Source organism: Brachyistius frenatus, unplaced genomic scaffold (genome assembly GCF_029030835.1).
Source record: "Brachyistius frenatus isolate BFR_SWC_R1_liver_20210118 unplaced genomic scaffold, ASM2903083v1 Contig_102, whole genome shotgun sequence".
NCBI lineage: Eukaryota > Metazoa > Chordata > Actinopteri > Embiotocidae > Brachyistius > Brachyistius frenatus.
Window position 1 is genome coordinate 1,274,583 of NW_027210701.1, and position 23,343 is coordinate 1,297,925.

At 46.9% G+C, this 23,343-nt stretch overlaps 2 protein-coding genes across 3 annotated transcripts in view; one reads left to right on the plus strand and one right to left on the minus strand.

Moving 5' to 3' along the window:
* LOC138628588 (putative uncharacterized protein C6orf183) overlaps nucleotides 1-23,343 on the minus strand; it is a 70,519-nt gene that overhangs the window by 14,715 nt on the left and 32,461 nt on the right. The window lies entirely within an intron of this gene.
* Nucleotides 667-23,343, plus strand: part of sash1b (SAM and SH3 domain containing 1b) — a 33,624-nt gene continuing 10,947 nt past the window's right edge. For both annotated transcript variants that reach the window (XM_069711684.1, XM_069711685.1), the window contains exons 1-2: nucleotides 667-958; nucleotides 1,279-1,885. In XM_069711684.1, coding sequence (XP_069567785.1) covers nucleotides 1,406-1,885 — 480 coding nt within the window. In that variant the 5' untranslated portion in view covers nucleotides 667-958; nucleotides 1,279-1,405. The remainder of the gene's footprint in view (nucleotides 959-1,278; nucleotides 1,886-23,343) is intronic.

The following is a 23,343-nucleotide window of genomic DNA, read 5'->3' on the forward strand; positions in this document are numbered from 1 at the left end:
ATTTACCATATTTAAACAGTAGATAAATGTTTGATCTTCCAATCAGCTACTTCCAAAACCGACTGTTTTAAACTGTAATAAACAGCATCAGAAATATGTCAAATTCTAATTATGTATTTCATTTACAGAGGAAATGGACTGTATCTGACCACATATTTTTTGCCATCACTTTTCACATTATTTAGCAAATACATGTCAAATGTTGAAGACATATCTTCTCTAAGTCCTCTATAATATTGTGTTTTAAATACTTCATTACCTGCATCCTGTTGTACCTAACCTTGTAAAAATCAGTATCAGTGTCAGTGAATGGAATTTGTCTTTTTATGACTTTTATGTCAAATGCATTGTGCACAACATTTAGGATATTAGAAATTAAGCTAAAAATAGAACTTGCACACACACACACACACTAAAAGCCAGCAAGAAATCAAAAAGCAATAAAAATAACAAACTAAAAATAAAATTGTACAAACACAAAAAATAAAAAAGCCCCATAAAACACAACTTTATTGAATTGAATTGAATTGAGTTGAACTTCAACGCGTTCACTGGTTCTACATTTCCCAGAATCCCCTGCAGGTTGCGCCAGTGCTCCAGAACTCCCGTCGTCCAGCGGTGCAGAGAGCCCAGCGGTGCCCGGAGCAGGAGCACCGTCCTCAGTGTGGTTGAGCCGGCGAACGGAGAGCGACGGGAAAACTTGGAGGCGGTGAAAGCGGGTCAGAAAGTGAGGTTTAAAAAGTGAACTCTGACCGGTTACTGGTTATTTTTACGTTTTTACTTTTCTACCGGCGGTATTTTAGAGGTTATCTCGCGCCGCGGCTCCGACAGCTGCCGTTAAATTTCTGCTACGGCTGAATGTTTGATGGACCGCAGCGTTTGGCTCCGTAACCGCCGCGATGACTGAGGCAAAAGAGGACGGAGGCAGCCGGACGAGACACGGACCGTTGACCGGACGGTGGGTTTGTCCTTTGTTTTTTAACCTGCTTATCTCGGTTACAGAGTGTTTCACCAGAAAAAAATCTTCATTTTAACTTTAGGTTCCGTCGGAGGCGCGAAGTAGCTAACGAGCTTTATGTTAAAAAGTCGAATTTAGCCGAACTAAAACTAACAGGTTAACTCTAATTAAAGACATCTGTTGGACTCGTTTTGTCCTCACAGAGCGGATGCAGGAGGTGCCACAGGTTGGACCTGCCTCAGACCCTCAGCAGCTTTTTGAGTCCTCATTGTCCCGCATTGATCTGGTCCCTCCTGCTGTCTCTTTCTCTTTACCAACAGATGTGTCTGAACCGGAGACCTGGAGCTGGAGCTGCGGGGAGGGCAGGTGGTGCGCGGACCACAGAGCTGGACTGCCTCAGCACAGCAGCACTGATGATGATGATGATGAAGAGGATGCGCATTTAAGATGAGCCTCCTGATATCCAGTCTGAAGATGAGCCACGGTCCGAACCTGGTGCTGCAGTGGCTGTCCCGGCTCCACCTGGGCCAGTACGTGGAGTCCTTCATTGACAACGGCTACGACGACCTGGAGGTGTGTAAGCAGATCGGGGAGCCGGACCTGGACGCCATAGGAGTCCGGATCCAGTACCACCGGCACCGGCTGCTCACGGCCGTGCGGGCGCTCAGAGAGGAGGACAAGAGGAAGGCGGCTGGCTATTACTTCACCCTGGAGCCTGTGGATGCTTCACCTGGCCGCCGCCACGCCTCCCACCCGCACGCGCACCTGGCGGGGACCCACCTGGCCTCGTGTCCTGGCAACCACGACTTGAGATTCACCGAGTGCAACGACTTTGTGACCTACCCCAAGCTTAAGCTGAAGGTGCTGATCCGGGACAAGCTGGCCAAAGACGGGATCAACCTGGGCCGAGCTCCGTACACCCACCAGGTAAGACGCGTCCTCCTCACAGCTGTCCGACGCCATCTAACACGCTCGCTGTGCTGCGATGAAGTGTGATGAAGGAGCTGGCATCCAGTGATTTCTTAGTCACCACTCCAGAGATGAGCGGCTGCCCGACAGCAGTTTATTTTCATACCATCCAGTTAATTTAATTACTCCTAATTAAACTGGGTGAGCGGCTGCCTGTTGGAACAGTCCCAGGATTGTGTGTTAGTGTAGCATCACTCATAGCTCGCCTGCTTGATGCTGCTTCAGGAGACCCTACTAGGGCTCTGCTTCTAGAACTGGACAAAATGAAAATCATGATTTTCTCAATACTTTTTTTCAATATAAGCTTTCATTTACCTGATACAGGAAATGGCTAAAACAATTGTGTTCAATATGAGATACAAGATATTCCAGGCAAGGCACGTTTATTTGCGTAACACGTTTCAACAAAACAATTCAAAATGCTTCACATAAAACCATTAAAAGCATCAAAACATAAGGCAAAAAAAGGACATTTAAATACAATTAAGAACGCTGATTAAAACATTAAAGACAATGATTAAAACATGAAGCAAGCTAAAAAATAGGATAAAAGTTCTCGTAAAGAACTGGAGTAAAATTCTTGGAAAAATAACAATATAAACATTGAGATAAATCAATTGAAACCTTGTAAATTTAAGATCAATCTTATCAATTAGGTTGCCCACTAATCAGCAGGTCAGAGGTTTGATCGCAGGCTCCTCTGGTCCACATGGCTCACTGCTCTCAACCCTTAACCCCAAGCTGCTGCCAATCAACCATACACAGCAGCTCAGCCTCATGAATGTGTCGATGACTGTATGAACGGGTCAATGAATGGAAACCAGTGCAAACGCGCTTAGAGACTGCGAAGGTGAAAAGACACGAATGCAGACTAGTTACCATATACCATATTTAAACAGCAGATAAATCAATGAAAACTTTGTAAATCGCTTGGACGCATTTCTTGTAACCTTCCATCCTTTTCTCAAAACTGTAAGCACAAAACCCAATTTTCAGACTACATTCACAAAACCTCTGACTCTTCTTGGAAAACCAAACTTTCGCCTCAAAACAGTTTAATCTGCGCTCAAAACTCAAATACAATTAAAACACACTGCATCCAAAAATTTTAAACAATGTTCATGGCATGTAGCTCCAGCAAAAACGTTTGTTTACAACACAGTAAATGCGTTTTGAATTAGAAAAAAAAAGAAAACATTTCACAACTCAGCGGATATGTATTTTTTTTGTTCACGTGTTCTCTTCTCTGGATGATGGTGGACACAGAATCTGCTGATGTTGGGTTTTACTCGTCCTGATTCACTCATCGTCTTTCCATAAACAAGAACGCGGTTCGTTACAGCAGCTCAGATTTTATTACATCATTTGCAACAAGTGTCATCAATGTTGAGTTGTTGTGTTTGAGCTATGACGCCTGTGCTTCAATTGTGCTCCGCTTTTGCTGCCTGCGGTCGCCATTATGCATCGCACGAGCATCACAGTGAAAAAATGTGTTCTAGTGAGTGAAAATTGTTTATGGTTTTGCCATAACATGTTATTCTCAACGGGCTGGCAGAACTCGGAACATAAAAACAATCGGCTTCAGTCTCTTATTGAGCCTTTGAAACATAATTTGGTTTAGTTTTAATTTGATATGTCATCCAGGTATGAATCAAGATCGCAATGGGTTTTTTCCGGCAGCCCTCCCTGCGTTATGGATCTCTGCTGGTACTGTGTGGTTGTTTAAAGCTGGGAGCAGCTCAGAGTTCAGAGGGGACAACACTATGAACGGGTAGAGGGTGCTAATGTGAAGTCGGTGTTTGGCTGCTTGAGCAGTAACGAGGAAGAAAACCAAAATCTGTGTGTTTAAAGAAATGTGAGTTCCACCACACTTCTCTGTGATGTTCTCACATTGCTGTCGTTGCCATAGTTGTAAATCCCTCTGTGGAAGGTGAAATATTACATAATCCTCCGGTGACCCGTGCAGACGGGCGTCAGTGGCTCATTGGGCCGGTCCGTCCGGATGATTGACAGCTCGTCATCTCTGCTCGTCCGGGTCCGCCGCGGCTCCTGGCAGATAATGCAATTGCAGAGGAGAGTTATTCCACTCTGCTGTCAACCAAATCCCTTCATCCCATTACGCGCTCAGCGGGAGGTCCGAGGCGTCCAGACGCAGAGCAGGCGGACACATGCTCGTCTCTGTGGAGGTGTGACTGCTGGATTCTAGCTTATCACAGTAAACCCGTGTTTACCATCCGTCTGCAGTACCAGTGAACCAGAATGTCCGTAACACGGTTTGTGTTGGTGGCAGCAGCCGTCCGTCGCCGGGAGACATTTTAATGTAGTTACTTTTTTTTTTTTTTCTCAGCTGATCCAAGTTTAAAACGCTGCTCATCAACAATGGAGTACATGAAGTACTCCTACATGTAGTACTCCTGCATGTAGTACTCCTACATGTTAGCACACCAGGACGACCACATCCCAACAAACAAAATAGGAGTCATAGAGTACGTCTGTATGGGACGATGTTTGAGTTTTTGAGATGACGTGGTAACATCTTCGTTGCATTTAAAGATTTTAGGTGTTAACTTTTGAAAACTTCTCATCTGCAGCTGCCCTTACAAACTCTATACTGTTGCATGTAGTATTCTTCTTCTCCTCCTCCATCTTTTTCTTCTTCTCCTCCATCTTTTTCTTCTTTTTCTCCTACATCTTCTTCTTCTTCTCCTACTTCTTCTTCTTCTTCTCCTACTTCTTCTTCTTCTTCTTCTTCTCCTACATCTTCTTCTCCTACATCTTCTTCTTCTTCTCCTTCTTCTTCTTCTTCTTCTCCTTCTTCTCCTTCTTCTCCTCCTTCTTCTTCTCCTTCTTCTCCTTCTCCTCCTCCTTCTTCTCCTCCTCCTTCTTTTTCTTCTTCTTCTCCTCCATCTTTTTCTTCTTCTTCTCCTCCATCTTTTTCTTCTTCTTCTCCTCCATCTTTTTCTTCTTCTTCTCCTCCATCTTTTTCTTCTCCTTCTCCTCCTCCATCTTCTCCTCCTCCTTCTTCTCCTTCTTCTTCTCCTGCTCCTTCTTCTTCTTCTTCTTCTTCTTCTTCTTCTTCTCCTTCTCCTCCATCTTCTTCTTCTCCTTCTTCTTCTCCTCCTCCTTCTTCTTCTTCTTCTTCTTCTTCTTCTTCTTCTTCTTCTTCTCCTTCTCCTCCTCCATCTTCTCCTTCTTCTTCTTCTGGTTCTTCTTCTCCTTCTTCTCCTCCTCCTCCTTCTTCTTCTTCTTCTTCTTCTTCTTCTTCTTCTTCTTCTTCTCCTTCTCCTCCTCCATCTTCTCCTTCTTCTTCTTCTTCTCCTCCATCTTCTCCTTCTTCTTCTCCTCCTCCTTCTTGTTCTTCTTCTCCTTCTTCTTCTCCTTCTCCTCCTCCATCTTCTCCTTCTTCTTCTTCTCCTCCTCCTCCTTCTTCTCCTTCTTCTTCTCCTTCTCCATCTTCTTCTCCTCCTCCTCCTTCTTCTTCTTCTTCTTCTTCTTCTTTTTCTTCTTCTCCTCCTTCTTCTTCTTCTTCTTCTTCTTCTTCTTCTTCTTCTTCTTCTTCTTCTTCTTCTTCTTCTCCTTCCCCTCCACCGTCTTCTTCTTCCACCAGCTCTCTCGGCAGCTCAGCTGATGTGTCCTATCTCCTGCTGCAGAGGATTGTAGGTCGGAACATCCAGAGAAGCGTGTCGGTCATCTTTGTATTTTTGCATGACTTCCTTTCTCACACTGTGTACTAGGACACAGGGAATCTGTTTCTGGTACAGTGAGCAGAGTGGTAGTGATTGTTGGACAGTCTTTGTGTCACAGAGCATCATCCACAGTGTTTAAATTGTCTTTACCGTCCTTCCTGTTAGCCAGCCTTCTGTAGATGTATAGAGACGACTGCCTGGTGTTTGGTGGAGGAGCAACTTCCATCCATCGGTGGTTCCTTGAGCTTTACATATTTCCTGACTGGTTCACAGCCAGCGGCCCTGCTGTTCATGAAACATTCAGAGGAACATTCAACTACTAAGTGCAGAGGCACTTTGTGATTCATGTCCAGCCGCCTTTGTAGGTTACAGCTGATCGAGTCGGAGTTTCTCTTATTCTTAAAAGCAGAACAACATCTGGAGTCGGCCAATCTCCGCTACGGTGCGAGTTCATCCTCGGAGTATTCTAAAAGAGAACGAACGGAGTCATAACTGCGCACTTCACTGATGCGGCCGAGCGAGAGTGCCGGACGGCCGTCGCCAACGCAGCGAGTCGCGTTTGAATCTCCGTCCTTCTGTGCGGGCGATGTTGTGGAGGGTTACGTCGTCGCGCTGCAGCTCGGTTGGAGACGGGCCTCCACAACCTGATCGTCTCAGCTTGGTTGAAAACAATCAGGTGTCCGATTTAAACGCGAGCAGCGTTCAGAGCAGCTTGGACTTCATCATCATCATCATCATCATCGTCTTCAGTCCATTAAACAGTTGCAGGTGTCAGCCCAGTTTCTAACTAGGAAGTCTGACTCCTCCAGCGGCACCGCTGAGTATAAAAATCTGTGCAGAGGATGAGGATGATATTAAAATGATGTCAGTATTTAGATGTTGATATTGTCTGGGTTTTTGTTTATAGTTTTATCTTGTCTACAAATAATTGTCCTAAAGGCCTGTTAAATTTCATGAAGTTAAACTTCACACTGAGGAACTTCACACCCAAAACAGTAACTCATTGTTTTATTTTATATTTCCTGTTGTTCCTTTTAATAAATTACACACGAGGACTTCATCTTCATCGCTAGTTTTTCCATACGCGTGTCTCTGATTGTCCTCCATCATGTTTAGTTCAGATCAGAGCAGCACGTTACGCCCGAGTGTTTTCTGGTTTGGATCTGCCGTCCCACAATGCCTCAGTCTGGGTTTGGTGGCGCGATCAATTCCTAGCGTGCCTCCTGTGAGTGTCCTGCACGCCTGACTGGTTCCCACAGGCCCATAGGACCAATTAATGACAGAGGGGGGGAGGGGGACAAAACAAAAGTAATGCAATTAAATCAGGCTGAGCTGTAAATGACCCAAACGCTGGCAACAGGAGTCGGTCACAGGAAGTGATCGGGAGTTTCACAAACGTCGATCCGGCTCATCAAACAGCAAAACGTGGAGTTTGAGAAGCTCATCACTGACAACATGTGACAACAAGTTTCTGTTGGAGGGAATTAGATTCTCTGCTGCAGTTTTAGCTTCATTAAAAATAATCTCTGGTTCTGAACTTTACAACAGGAACCCAGCGGGACAGTTAACGAGCTCTCTGTCTCTGTGTCGGCTGAGCAGCTTTGTGATTCGTCAGTGAACCACAGGTTCACATTGTCCGTCGTGGCCCGGCTCCGTCTGGAAGGACCCCCTCTGCGGCGGTCCCAACAATGAGCCCGAACGCGGGGCCTCGCCTGAGAACGGGTCTCTGAATGGAGAACATATCGGAGCCGTTCAGGCGTCTGAATGGAGCTCCGCATAACACACGGCTGCCTTTATGCTAATTTCAAACGTGGCCGAGATTTTGTCTGCAGTTTCTGTCAGTTCCTCCAGGAAAACGCAAACTCAAGCAATCGCTGCATTATTTGCAGCATCGTAATACTTTTAAAGTCTACTTTCAAAATGAAACTGACTTTATTACCAAAACGAAGTGTTTATTTCCAACCGCTGAGGCTCCGCCCCCTCTCCTCTCACCATCAAAACAAACTGCTGCTAGCTGACCGCGACGACAGGAAGTGACGGGGTTCGTGGGAAATGTGGTCTTATGATGGGAGTGAGGAATATGTTCAATGAGTTTTCTCCACACTTCCAGCTGTAAGAGACTGAACTTTGTTTTAGCGTTAAATGGATGTGATTTAAAAAAAGCATGTAAAGCTCTTATTTTGACAGCAGGTGAAGCCTTCGTGTTCTATATTACAGTCGCAGACGAAAACAACGAAAGTTTTCCAGCTGGGGGGTCATTAAGTCTGACAATTTTTATTCTTTAATTTTTTTATCAATCACGTTTTGGCTCTAATCAATAAAGAATTTAGTTGCCGCTGTGCTGTAAACATCTGTTACCATGTTGCAATGGGATCCTCTGACTTCATGTTCTGTCAAACCAGCAGGCAGTTTAGTGCTCTGACGAGGAGGAGGGGGGGGGGTGTGTGTTACATTATACATATGTATAACCGCTGTGTAAAGAGGGGTGTAATCACTGACCTACATCTGTGAGCTGGAGATGAGAATTGTTCTTCCTATCCAGTTGATTTGAGTGACAAGTGTCTGGAGGGGATTCGCTACAGGTCAGAGGTCATCAGCGTACGTGTCCAGCTACACACGTGATCGTTTTAGAGTCGTCACAGAGGAGTGGAAACTGTTAGTGTGTCGACATTTTCCCTCCTCCTGCAGCTTTTATTCCTCTTCCTGCCGCCTTTATTCCTCCTCTTGCAGCCTTTATTCCTCCTCCTGCAGCCTTTATTCCTCCTCTTGCCGCCTTTATTCCTCCTCCTGCCGCCTTTATTCCTCCTCCTGCAGTCCTCTATTCCTCCTCCTGCAGTCCTCTATTCCTCTGCTGCTTCGGCTATTGTGTTAGATTTCTAAACGGATCTCTGAAGCCGTGTCGCGCTCTCTGAATTTAAATGACCAGCCAGTAAAGAAATCCTCTTTTTCTTCGTGTCAGACACGTTGGAGGAAGTTTGATCAGGTCTGATTCAGCTCGGTGACGTTTCAGGACGTTTCTGCCGGTGAGCTCAGTGCATCTGCTTTGGAAGAACTCGAATAGGAAGTTATAATTCCCCTCGTGTTGTCTTGCCTGGTTCTGGTCCAGGTTTGTTTGTTGGTTTCTCTGCTGGTCTATTATTTTTTTTTTTTTTACTGCCGGGACCGTTTCAGCTGAGTCAGTAGGTATTTTCAGAGCAAGCTGCTGTGGAAAAGGCACCAACATGCTAACGTGGTTAAAAGTTTCTCACATCATTTATTTATGTAGTATGCTTTACGTTAGACATCAAAATTTCATGTCTATCCAAAGTGAAAATTGTACTTTTATATTACAGAAAATATTATTTGTGTTCATGGTCAAATTAAAGTTGTAAAAAAACTGAAAATATAATTGTATTGACCTACATTCAGTAAAAACATTTTATTGTAATTAAAGAAAATGTATTGATTAAGGTATAACTATAAATTATAGTTTGTACTAAATTAGAAATTTAGCTTGAGAAAAGTTTAGAATTTAGTGTTCTAATTAGTTTATTCTAAAGTAAAAACATTACTCGGTATTATTTTTTTCCAAAATAGAAAAAATGATGTGTGGTCTTTATCCTAATATTCTTTTTACTTTGTATGAAATTAGATTTTTATCCTGGGTAAAATAAATGTTTTTGATCAATAGTAAATTCAAATATTAAGTTTTACCAAATCATAAATGAAATTTGAGAGTAACTAATAAATCTAGGTGCAAACAATTTGAGTAATTTTGAAAAGGTTTTTAATTTGGTTAAACAGTTCGTCTGCATTGTTCATATTTTTCATTTAAAAAAAAAAAAAATCAATTAAAAAGGATGTTCAATTGCCTTTTCAGGATATCATGTCGGTAAATGTAAACGAGACGTCCGACATCATATTTAGTGTTCGAGTTTAATAGATGGGACTCAGTTTACATCCGTTTCTAAACGTTTGATCAGGAAACACCGACGCCAGCCTCAGGCTAACGACAGCCATCCATCGTGACCTCTGACCTCTGCCGCGCGTCTGTAGCATCGTGCCAGTAACAGAGACTCTTTTCATTAATCATTAGCGATATTACCGTGCGTTTCTCGAGAAAAGTGGGTCACAGCTTATCGTTTGTTTACGTGCTCGTCCCCTCTCGGGACGTTAGTGGCGATTCCACGCGATCCATTTTAATAATGCGCCCGGCTGCGAGTCGGTGCATTAAGAAGAGGAAGAATGAGAGGCAGGATTACTGGTGCTGCTGTTTACATTAATTATGTTCATCCTCGGTGCAGTGCTGCCTTTTAATACACGGTCCAGCTGCTGGATGAGGACTTATCTCCCCCCGCATCGCTCTGCTCTGGCCCACTTTAGCAGGTTGGAGGGTTGAATTTGTCCAGCAAATAGAAAAAGAAGCTGTCCACTGTTGTCCCCACGTTGTGTTAAAATTTGATCTAAAGTCTGAGCTCAGCTTTGAGACACATTTAAACCGGTCTGAACTGTTTCATGATGTAAGGACGAACAAATCCCCAAGAGGGAAGTAATCAATACACTTCCATTATTGTAATTTAGTCCTTTTCCATTTCCCCTCATGTAAAAGTAGCCTGCAGCCACAGTCTATATATAAAAGTGATCTGGAAAATGAGGCTGATGCAGAAGTGCCTTAAGCTGCAATACCACCGAGTACCACTAGAAGTCGGCTCCAAAAAGCCTCCAGCTCCATAGACTCCCATTCAACTTCTCTCATCAAATACAAAGTGAATAAAATGTCTCCACCAGTTATCTCGGTGTTGTTAGCTAAAGTTGCTCCTTCTTATTAGTTTTCTGGCGGTCCATCTGAAAATAATCTGTCATTAATTAGAAAATAAGCTTAAAAAAGATGTGTTTTTGGGGGGGCGTGTCTGTTTGATTGACAGGCCTGCGGTGCAGTCAGGTTACAGCTATCGATGGGCGGGGCGTAGTATCGTCAGGTTTCCAATCAGATCAGTCAGATCCACCGTTGGCTCCTCCTCCAGCTCGTCCAAATATGGTCACTTACTGCTCCAAACCGCTCCGAACTAGCGAGATGGTGACGGATAGAATCTGAACCGGAGGCTTTGTAACGTTCACAAACCAGTGTCACTAATGGATCCTGTTTGCCTGCAGCTCATTCAAAATGTCCACAGTTATGCACACGTCGCCTCCCTGCGGCTCTTAAAGTTCTTCTGCAGGTCACATCCTGTAACACCAGGATTTTTCACCCTGAATCGTGCCTGTCAGGCAGCTGTGAGCCCCCTTCATCGCTCAGGTGTTCCCGCCTCCTGTCAGAAAGCACATTTGAACTGGAAAACTACCAACGGTGTCTGCCAGGTCTCTCTGCTCTGCTCGTGTGTTCTCTTCCATCCAGAACCGCCGCGCGGATCAGCTTTCCCAACAGAACCAAGAACTCGGCGCCTCCTCACAGATCTCGTTCTAATGTTGAACTCTGTGCAGCATCCCTGCGGGGCGTTTATGAGTCAAACAGGAAGTGTTTGCCCTCTGAGTCATGTTGGACCCCCGGACGTCGTCAGACTACCTGATTCTTGTAAGAGCAGGCAGAGAAGTGAGAGGCAGCGAGTCCGCGTGGGTGAAACTCATCTTTGACTTGGAGCTTCCTGTTTGAAACCCGCTGGAACTCAGACTGAATCTGGAGGCAGACTGCGAGTGTGTAGTAGTGATTTTCTTGATGCTCGTGTCCCGCAGCTCTTCCTGACATGGTCAATATGTTCTGCGGGTGTTTGAAGCTGGCAGTAAATCTCTGGCCTCCATCTGTTTGATGGTTTTGCCCATTAGTGCCATGGCCTCGGGGGGGCAAAGGATTAGACTAACAGCACTGTTCCAGCCGGTGCTGTGACACGACATTTATCCATCACAGCCAGGGTTGATCTTTTTCTTGGTGTCTCAGTGTTAGATAGTTTTCCAGCCATAAATAAATCAAATAAAAACCGAGACCGTGTCGAAATCAAGAGCGTTATCAGGAAGGAAAACGACGGGTGTCGTATATCTGCGTGTTCTGGAGAGCTCAGCGAGACTCGGTCAGATTATTCGGACTCTCACAGCAGACTTTGTCTCTTTTTAAAGTGTCGCATCTGTTTGTGTAAATTCTCTTTTTAAAAGAAGGAAACTGAGCTGCAGCGGAGCGTCTTCGTCTGTCGAGCAGAGCCGGCTCTCGGACCGACCGCTGCCTCCGTCAGTCCTCCAGCTATGTGGTATCATTGTGATCACAGCCTCTCATCCAGAGAGCACATCTGACCTTTCCGGCGGGCTCCGGGTGTCGCGAGGCAGGGGTCACACTCCCGGCGGAGCTCAGACTGCTGCACCTTCTGATCCTCTCCCCTCCCTCCCCCAGAGCAGCTCAGGCCCTCCTCCTTTATAAATTTAACATAACAAGTCATCTGACACTATTGCGCGGAATCCCGCTGATTTTATCTCCAGCTTTGTATCTACTGAAATTCCTCCACAGTGTTGCGTCGCATTGGGAGAATATTTAACGTGCCCCGATGGCCCGTTGTTGTCGGCAGACGTGATGCATTCGCTCCCAGAAACCCCGGAGAAGCGCAGCAGCGGAGTGCATCTCTGTTTGTTTGCCTCGGGTTCGCCCATTAGCCTCCTTTTCTTCAGTCCCGGAGGATTTTCATAAGGAAAGCGTACGCGAGCTGCTCGGTCGCATCATAAGGGAGGACGTGTAGGAAATGTTGTGGCGGCTGCAGGACTCTAAATAAACACTGTGCTGAAGGCTAAACGAACTCCGTTGTACTTAAAAAGATTTTTATACATGCAAGTAAAACGATGGCTGATTTGTGGATTCATCAGTTAGCTGATTTTGCGAGTCATTTAAATGTGAATCTTTTCACATTTCAGTTGCTAACATTTTAGTCTGCACCTCGGGGAACATGGCTCAATAATAATAATAATTATTATTATTTGCAGCCCTGGAGCTCTTTCTTCTTTGTGTACTGTACCTTTAATCCAACAAGTGTCTCTGCACAGACCGAGGTTGGAAACCTGAGCCTGCAAATACACACCAGTGATATTCAGAGAGTCGAGTGATATCCATCAGACGGATGGATTTCAGTCTCATGTGAGTTGATGTATATAATCATGATCCGACTCAGTGGAAGTTCTCGGAAGCATCCGATCTTCGGCCTTCAGGGTCGTTCAGTCGACGGAGGACACTCCGACTCTTTAACAGGCCACCCTTTACTCTGGTAATCATAAAATCTGAAGGATGACGCACATATTTTTTTATCTTTCACAGTATCAGACACGATATTGTACGTGCCGATTTAGGATGTGATATAACTGGTGCAGAGTTACAGGACCAGATGAAAACATTGTTTAAGACGAAACCCACTGGCAGCGGGTCGGACTCTGCCTGAAGTGGAAAGAAAGCGACCGCAGTGTGTTGCCTGTCTGCAAAGATGACACAAGATCACTCCCACTACTCCGCTCCTCCGCTCCCTTCAGTGGTTACCAGTAGCTGCCCGCATCCGTTTCAAAACATTGGTACTTGCGTACCGCGCTGCGAACAGATCGGGTCCAGTCTACATCCAGGACATGGTCCAACCTTACACCCCGCCCCGTTCACTCCGCTCTGCATTGCCAATCGGCTTGTTGCTCCCTCGCTGCGAGCTAAACACTCTACAAAATCACGACTGTTTGCTGTCCTGCCTCCTAAATGGTGGAATGAGCTCCCCACCAACATCAGGACAGCAGAAACTCTGTACATCTTCCGCCGCAAACTAAAAACACACCTCTTCTGACTTTACCTTGAACACTAGAACTTTAGTAGCACTTAAAATGGCACTTACTGATAGCACTTTGTAGTTTGGCTTTCTTGAAGAAATTGTATTTTCTTGATTCCTGTTGTTCTGGGTTTTGTACCCTCATGGTTGAAATGCACTTATTGTAAGTCGCTTTGGATAAAAGCGTCAGCTAAATGAAATGTAATGTAAATGACATTGCTGAGGACTGCAGACCGAGGCGTCTGTGGCTCAGCCTGGTCGAGCAGGTTGTCACTACGCAGAAGGACAGCCGTTCAATCCCGAACTTCGTACGCGTGTCGTAAAAATGATGATTTTTTTTTTCGCTCAGAATCAAAATCACGATTTTCTCCATAATTTTTTCAGCACGACTGTTTATTGATACAGAAGACCGCTGAAACGATTGTATTCAATTAAGATATTCTGGTAAAACGATAACATAAACATGGAGATAAATCAATGAAACCTTTGCAGATTTAAGAACAATTAAAACCTACAGCTGAATCTAATCCATAACCGACGCCTCCAGCAAGCAGACCGCCTCGCGAACGTCACAAACATCTTCCGGCTCAGTGAGATGTTCGCCGAGATGAGTTGTGGTAGGGTCGACCCAGAACATGACAGTCTGTCAGCGGAGCTCCTTGTTCACGCCGCCACCGAAACATCTTCCTGCCTCATCTGATCAGAGCCGCCTTCGCATAAATTGTTGATGTGAAAGTCAGCGACCTGTTGTGGATGTAGACGCTCCGATCGAGCTCATCTGTGCTGAAGAAACGCGCTCGATTGAATCTATTAAGATCTAATCGGTCACATCCTCCTCTCCTCAGATTTCTGGACGTGCTGGAAATGTTTTATTGGAATGTTTTCGGCAGAATCCGACTTCTCCGTCGTAAATATAGAATCGATCTCCTGACAGAAACGGCCGAACCGGACAGCTTCTGTTAAACCTCATTGATTGAGCAGCAGGCGCTGTTCATAATCACATCCTCCATAATTCCGTATTGAATTACAATGCCTTTAACAGGATGAACTACTATTTCAGTTACCCGCGCTGCGATTGATCGGGCCGAGCCATGGTCATGTTCTCGTGTTCTGCTGTGTTTGTGCTGTCGTGGATGCAGCAGGAGGCAGATCTCCATGGCAGCGCGGCATGACGGGGAGCCGAGGTACCAGAGTCCACAGGAGGCGGATGGTATTTTAATGCAGCTGACTGGGTCACTGTGAACAGTTTGCATTGTTAAATTTCCGTCCTCTGAGATTACAGAAGAGTGGCGACAGAGCAGATTAAAGTGTGTGATTGGTGGAGAGGTACGGAGGGATTTCAATCTGCTTTCTGGGAAGTCATCCAGTTATTTGAGTCAGAAACGCTGAGAAGAGATTTTATTCCAAAAACTGCAGAGATGTACCACCACAAGTGTTGCAGCAGTGCATTGTGGGTAGTCATGAGCTCAGTGACGGCCTGGGTGTGTTGGTTCGGTACCTGGTGGAGTCTGACCGGGCAGACTGACAGAAGGCCCGTTAACTGCAACATATCTCCGTCCGTCCTACGTCAGTCCTACGTCAGTCCTCTGTTAGTCCTCCGTCAGTCCTCCATCAGTCCTATATCAGACCTTTTTCAATTCGGTTGGTGTTCTTTCGTCCTTCTGAGGGATTAGTTCCGAGAAGCCTAAATTAAAAGCCTCTATATGGCACAATGAGGCCAATGCCGAGCAGCAGGACCTGCAGCCACGTGTCTGGTGGATGGGAGTCCTGGTGATTCAGCGGTGAGAGCTGCCCCCCCCCCCCCAAGCCATGCATCTCATGAATATTAAATGAATACAGTTGGAAGCAGAGACACCTGACTCACCGAGCTCCATGCTTCCAGCCTGCCGGGCCGTACGTCTTGACTCTCATCCAAGAGGACAGCTTACATCTTTCAGAAAGTTTCCTAAATGTCACCCAGTTCTGATGTCACAGTTCTGAGCCATGCCAAGCTTTCGTTGGCATTTAAATCCTAAATTCAGCAGAAAGGTCGCAGCGGGGTTTGAATGGTGAACTGATTGTCACTTTGATTTGTGGACATGCTGTAATCACCGAGGGCTCAGAGAGGCTCCCAACAAAACACAGAAAATCGCATTCGATCTCATTCAACGGGGTCGAGGGTCGTCGGTAGGAGTTTAAACGTGTTTGGGGCAGCAGCTGGATGAGGTTTTATCTGCAGGGCCACAAGGGGCTGGGTGTTTGGAGGAAGAGTCGCCAGCAAGGAAATGTTAGATTTAGCCAAACAGATCAAAGGAAAGTTGATTTTTTTTTTTTCTATTCTGCACATGTAACCATGAGTCACATGTAATTTATCCTGACGAACTGTGACTCGTTACAGTTCTGCTCACCGACCGCAGCGAACGTTAAATCAGGAAAGTTTCAGATAAAACCCCGTTTCCCAAAAAGTGGGGACGCTGTGTAAAAACCTGAATACATGATTCAGCATTAACGGCTCCTCCCCAGATGTGCAAACTACTCACGTCATGTGCACCGACGCCACCCTAACCTGTCACGGATGCTGGCTTTTGAACTGAGCGCTGTTAACAAGCTGGATGGTCCCTCTTCTCTTTCTCAGTTTCAACATTTGACATGTTGTCTTCGGTCTATTTTTTAATTCAAATATAGTGTCCCAACTTTTTGGGAAAACAAGGTTTTACAATAAACACGCCGGCTGAAACATCCATGTGTTACAAGTCGGAGGTTTTTGCGGCATCCATCTAAAGTTCGTGTCCCGGCTGAAGCCTCCAAGTTCGTACTATTTGTTTGGGATTCTTCAAATGCAATCGCACGACACGAGTCCTGGAAGAAGTCCCGTTTGTCCCTTGTGTTTTCCTGCAGGGCCGTCTCAAATCCACCGCTCAACATTCACCATTCTTTCATATTTCACGTGAATCCGCCTGAACCCGTCGCTCGGCCGAGCCATGGAACCCCCCCCCCCCCCCCTCTCCCCCATCGTCAGACTTTTGACGCCGCGAATTCGAACGTTTTTAGTCTCCGCGTAATGAAACGGTTCGGAGACGGAGCGTCGGGGAGTAAACAAGCGGCGCTTGGAGCCGCTGACATTCAGCTCTCGGCTTCTCGGAGTTCCTATCTGGAGTCATCCTGGCGGAAGAATTGATTCCGAGTGTAAGACATTTTTATTTTACATGGATGATGGGAGCCGCGGACAGAAACGCACCGGTTCAACCACGGGTGTAAATCTGGGAGGTTGAGCGAGAGCTTCTCTTCTCGGCCTCCAGCTGGGTTTTTATTATCGTGGGCGTTTGGCTCGGAGAGGTGTTTTTCTTTCTGGATAATTAAATGTGTTTACCGCAGATCTCGACACAAGGATGTTATCCAGATTTTCCTTTCGAGGGGACATCAAACACCGTTCTCCGGGCGGAGATCGGCGCAGACACGTGTCCTAACGTCCAATAGGTTGTCGTCTTCGTCAAGGTCACGGCTACAATCTGCTGCACTGGCGTCCATTGCTCCTCCGAGACGTTAATCGCGTAACGGCGTCCTCGGTGGCCAATAAAGTCCACAGGGGAAACGTGACTGTGTTCATCTACTATCTCATTATCTCTGGAACGTGACATGTTTATGGTTTTCATACTCTGGATTGTGACACACAGGGAATTTTTTTTTTTTTTTTTTTTTTTATCCTATAGCGATTACTTTGTTTTTAATCGTCGGCCTCCTTTTGGAGAAGATAAAAGTGCAGCATATCGTCCGTCCTCTTTTTTTTTCTGTCCTACAAGGTGAAATCTTTATACGAGCAGCTGTTGAGATTCTGCAGATTAACTGCAAATAAACCTGTTTTTAGGCTGCCTGCATCCTTATTTATTTGCTGATTCCATAATAATATTTCCATGTCTTCATTGTGCTCCTCCCCCCCCCCCACCACTCCAACCCCCACCCCATCCCCACACCCGTGTTTGGACTGCTGCCACTAATGACAGCTGCTCCACTGATGTCCTCGTGTCATCTTCATGCTCCATCAATACACGACTGACTCTCTGGAAACAACAGCAGCTTAACCTGAGTGTTACATCACTTCCTGTCTCCCTCTGAGACCCTTGCTGACTGCTCTGTGTGTGCGTGCGCGTGTGCACACATCTGGACGACATCTGCGGCGCTCACCTTCAGCTGATGAGGCCCAGTGGATGACGTGCCCATAGAGAATATTTCAGTCTGTGATTGGCTTTGATGTCATTTTTAAGACCTGAGGTGAGCCTGGAGGCCTCCATCACATCACTTTTTCTTTTTTTTTTTTTCATTCCTACAATAGCCGTGTTTTCAAAGGAAGAGATTTATTTACAAGCGCGCGTGATCATCGCAATTATCTGCTCATCAGCCCGTTTGGTTCGTATACGATCGAGCCGCACGAACAGCTGCTCCCTCCTTCACCTGTAAACTGTCCGCTCACCTGCGTCCATGCTCGCTGCATCATCTCGGATGTTTCGGCTCGTTCCTCTGGCTTCTCTCCGATCCGGCTTCTACTCAGCCGGCGCTTCCACATCGCCTCGTCCGCTTAACGGAAATGAAATGCAGACTCTCTCAGGAGGGCAGATTAAGGTGTTATGCAGCAGGCGGCTTTACTTGCATTCAATTCTTTCCCCTCAGAAGCCTCAGGCTGGAACGGTTGGAAGGAAACTATAAAGTCGTCCTCTGTTTTGTTTTCGAAGTCTGGCTCCTGATTTCACTTCAGTTTTAACCCTCTGCGTGTTTGGAGAATGTAAAATGTCTGCACGCGTCGGATGTGGAAGTCGCAGAAAGAGAGAAAAAAAAAAGCAGAGTAGGCGTTTCTGTTGGCGGTGACGGGAAGCTGGAGGACAGGTGTTTCACCTGTGAGGCCTCACAGCCAATCAGAATCCCCTCTGTGATCCCTAAGGTGGCAGAAACATATTCATACTCATTCCCAACCATCAGTGAGTGAAATACGACAGGACACGACCGTTTGCATTAGAAAACAGGTTTCTATGATCGTATTGTACAAGCAGTTGGTGCACTCTTCCTTTTCGTGGCCTGTATTTCACCTATGAAACAGAAATGCATGTGATTAATCTATATTTATTGTCCATGTTCAACGTCCTAGTTCTTAACTTAGATCCTCTGGCTAAAAGCTGCGTTACATAATGCGGTATACGGCCTCTTTTCATGCACCGTGAAGCAAACGGACACATCAGACTGCAGCTGGACACTTCTCGAGGAAATAATGGAGAAAATACATGAAGAGAGATGAACGCAGGAGAGGGAAAGAAAACTGTTTACAAAAGATTGTAAGAAAGCGTAATAATGAGGACGGACTCACTTTTCGTCCTGAGTAAAATAAATATCACGCTGCTGTGAGAAAGTCAAAACGCTTCAGAACAGATCTATTAGAGTGAGTGCATATGTAGATTTAATCAGTTCTTTTGTCCAATCTCTTAAGTGGTGAAGACGTTAAACAGCAACAGAGTTCATTATACATGAAACTCTGGAGGTTTAGTGTCAGCAGGGATGTTTTAAGACTCACGGGTTTAAAGTCTGTCGAGCGGTGACAGCCCGACCTCCGAGTGTTGAGGTGCTCTCGGGCTCCCCGTCGACCCTCGTGGTGTCGGTGTGCTCGGCTTGGTCGCGGTTAGCTCCCGTTAACGGACGCGGTTTCTGTTAAAGTGGAGGCGGAGTTTAGATGAGGAGGCGGAGTTTAGACAAGGAGGTGAATGCAGTTGGACAGGAGGTGTCGCGGTCGGAGGGAGACGTGTCCGATCGGTGAGAACAGTCCTCGTTGAACGTTGGAACTTTTCGAGCAGGTCGGATCTCCCAGAAGCCCCCGGGAGCGCCGTCGGCTCGGTCTCGGGGCGTTCCCTCGGTAACGTAATGGTTTGAAATGGGTGCCAGCGCTCGGGTTAAAATGCGGCCTGCTGCCTCCCGGCTCCACTCGTCTGTCTTGGTGGACATCAAAGACCCTTTGAACTGGCGGTTGCTCTGAAATCTGTCTGTGAATCTTTGAGCTGTCGCCTCAAATCAACACTCACGAATCCTGACAATAAGCAACACGCAGCGCCTTTAGCTCACCTGCTGATCTCACTTGTGAACTTCATGGAGTCTCCACTGTTCACTCTGCGTCTGAGGTCAAAGGTCGGGTCTCCCTCTTCCTGCTGTGTGTTTGAAAAGAGGAGAAGTCCGGAAGGTGTTTTCACTCATGTTTCACACCACCATGAGGATGACTTCATTCTGGGCCGCCGTGAGCTCATGTTTCATGATTGACAGCTGCTTCCGACTCCTTTGTGGCATCTCGCTGGAGGATGGGTGGGTGTTGTGGTCCTGTGAGGAAGGGGGAGGGTGTGATGATGATGATGATGATGCAGAGGCTGTGAGCTGGCAGTAATTACCCGAGCAGGGAGGTGAGAGGCGGAACAATCCACACCAGAACCATCAGAACCTCTCGGACCTCAAACACACAGTTTGGAGTTTAACTGAAAAATGAAGCGGGTCTTCAGAACCGGGTCTTTGTAGAGCTTCTGTGTGTTTTCAGCTGATCCGTCAGATATGCAGCGTGCAGACCGAAGGTCTGCTTTGGGCCTCCTGTCTGCCTGTTGAATCTGCCTTCCAGTTTCACTCGCCCTTCACACCCTTCTTCTTCGCGCCGTCTTGTCTCCGCGGCTGACATCCTGCGCGTCACCCTCCTCTTCATCAAACCTGCAGAGGGACCTGTCAGAATCCACTTAACCGCTCAGACACGGCCGCTTGCTGCTCCTCCACTTATCCTCTCCGACTCTCTCGGGGGGGCCTCGGGGCTGTCGGGCTGGACGAGGCCCCGGGGAGCTCCGGGACACAAATCATTCTCACCGTTTTTGGGTTTTATGAGCACATAAAAGAAATCGCAGCACTGATGTCCTGGTGGATGTAGAAGACTTCAAGGCTGCAGAATACTTCTGCTCTTAAAAATATCTCCGAGCAGAACATCAGAGGGTTTATTGTCTTTTTTTTTAACTTCCCAAACCAGCTCTCTGAAAGGGTCCCAGTCTCAATGAGTACGCAGAGATTACACCAGTTTGGCATCAGGATGCATTTGAAGATTTATTAATCGACTGCAGAGAGATGAATACAAACCGTCAACGTGACAGGAAGCAGCGAGTTTAAATGTTTGGACTCGTTTAGTTTTGATGGAGAAGATGAGTGAAGTCTGGTTCGATTCTGCTGCAGACAGACGAGCGGCTCGTGAGTAAAAACCTGGTGATTCGCAGTTTCTCTGATCTTTTAAAGCTTCAGACGAATTACTTTGCGAAAACCCGTCTGCTGCCAACGTTCAGAGACGAACAGACGTTCAATCTGAACGTGCGCGCAGAGCGAAGCCTTGAGGTCGCCGCGGCCCGGGGCCCCGACTCCTCCCGGGCACCGAGGTGAGGCCGCTGAGTGGCCAGCCGGAAAAACTGCCCTTTCTGGCGCGGGTTGCTTCGGCCCTCCGGCGCCGCATGCTGAGAGTCGCCCTCCACCGTCTCCACCTTCTTCACCTTCCATCTGCGGCTCGGTTTAATCTGCAGCCTCCTGCCTCGGCGCCGCTGCTCCCTGCTGCTACTCACCGGGAAGATTACAGACCGGAGAAAGATGCTCCGCACGTCAGCCCGCAAGCAAACGAGGTCAGCGCCCCGAAACGTACCAATACACAATAAATTGATATCAGATCTGCAGGAAAAGATGCTGCTTCTTCTCCAAATATTGAATCCAAAGTGTTTAATTCACTTTCTGCCTTCAGCCTCCATCAGCAGCTCACTGAGCTTTTTTTTTTTTTTATTGTTGAAGTGACTATCTGCTGCCATCTGCTGGAGCTCCGTGGTCAGACGAGTGTGGACAAGTGTGGATCTCGCGCTGCTGCTGGCAGGCTTCTCTGTGAAGAGCTATTTATGTTTTTAGTCATCTTTCTTCTGCGTGAGGAGGAGCGACGAAGAAGAAACATGGAACACGGAGTCGGTGTGTGGTTTTTACACGTGTCATCAGAGGGAGACGGATCCCGACGCGTCCCGCTGCAGCTCTGAGATGTGGAAGCTTCACTCTCTGAGTCAGCTGGACCTTGTGGGCTGGAGAGAGCGGAGCGCCCCACCCAGCAGCACACGCGTCACATGTGGTGACAGACCCACCCACCCCTCCACCCAGACGGCCCTGTAATGTATGCGAGCAGGACAACCCTCCTCCTCCTCCTCCTCCTCCTAAGGATGTATTGTCCTCCGCTCTCTCAGCTGAAGTTTTCAGATCGGAGCGGAGCTGCAGAGCCTCTTTAGCGCGTGGTGAGTTGTGCTTTCTGGGTTTGTTCTGGAATGTGGTACCGAATGTGGTCAGAACCGGCACTTTTCTGTGGATTCGGTTCTTTTCCGTAGAAAACTTTCCGGGGTAACTTTTCTATGCGCTGTTCGTAGTTCGTCTGTGGGTACTTTTTATTTAGTAGAAAGTTGTCAGTGATGTTTTAGAACTGAAACGTCTGATTTAACCCGAAGCTGCCGGATTTATTGACAGATGTTCAATATGTGTTATGGATGGTAACGGGGACATTAATTGGGGATGTAAAGCATCTCAGAAGATTTAGTTCTCAGTGGGAAACAGTTTCTTACAACTCTACTCTGAGTTAAACTGGAGATGACTGAACTTCTACTTCGTCTGAATCTTTAGTATTAAAGACAAATTCCCTGTACATCCTTCAAAGTGGCCTCCGCTCTCAGACTGTAAAAACTGACTCAAGACAAACATCTGAGTCAGAGGAGGACAGATCAGAAAATCTGCTGACACACATCCTGACCTGGTTCACAGAGGGTCAGTAAGTGTCTCACTAGGTGTGAGTGACGGGACCGAGGACCTGTAAAGACCCTCATTAGTCGTCCCCCACCCCCCACTCTCAGAAGATTGGGTTAGGATGGTGGTGGTCTTTCGTTTGCCTGAGAAACGTGACTCCACTCTCCTCTGCGGTTCCCATCTCGGGCTGCTCTTCGCATAGTCCCCGTTTCCAGTTGTGCTTGTTTAGTCAGCGTGTCAGCGTGCGTTTGTGCGGCAGCGTGAGGAGGACGCATGCACGCGGCGTGTCTACTGGACGCTCGGGGCTGCCGCCGCGGGATCATGTGGCCAAGCTACAATGGGCCCGTTGATGGCAGGCAGGAGAGAGCGGCCGCGGCTCGGCCCCTCCGTTGGCTCCTCTGTCAGCCTCGGCCTCGTCTCCGCACGGCGTGAAAAGCAGCCAGATTTCGAGGTGGCCGCGACCCGAGGGCACGTCGCTCAGCCAATGAATGGGCCTCTTCTCTGGACAGTCGAGCCAGTCACAGTCTGTCAGGACACGAGAAGAGGGAGCCCACAGTCTCTCTGTTCCTGTTTTCAGATGCCTCATTTGCATAGCTTAAGGGCTCTGTGTGAGTGAAACATGATGATGATGATGATGATGACGATGACGACGACGATGACTCACTCGCACAGAACGGGGTGGAACGGCCGACCGTCCTGCAAACAAGCTTTTTGTTGTTTGTGCACTGAACTTCTGTAGCTTTTATAATTTTATACAGCCAACAAACAAACAAAGCAATAAGTTTAACAATCACGTTGCCAGCTGCTGGAGTTTTGAAAGTGAAATGTTGTCCCGTTCTCGCCTGATATAGGATTTCAGCTGCTCAACAGTTCGGGGTCTCCTTTGTCGTGTTTTTCGTCTCATGATGCTCCAAATGTTTTCAGTGGGTGACTGCAGGAGGCCGGTCCACCACGGAGCCGAGCTGTTGGAATACGTGCAGAATGTGGTTCGACATCATTTTGCTGAAACAAACCAGACCTTCCCTGAAAGAGACGCATGATGCATATGTTGCTCCATAACCCGAAAATATCATTCGGCATTAACGGTTCCTTCGCAGATGTACAAGCTACCCGTGTCATGTGCGCTAATCCATCATGGATGCTGCCTTTTTAACCGAGCGCATGATAACAAGCTGGATGGTCCCTCTCCTCT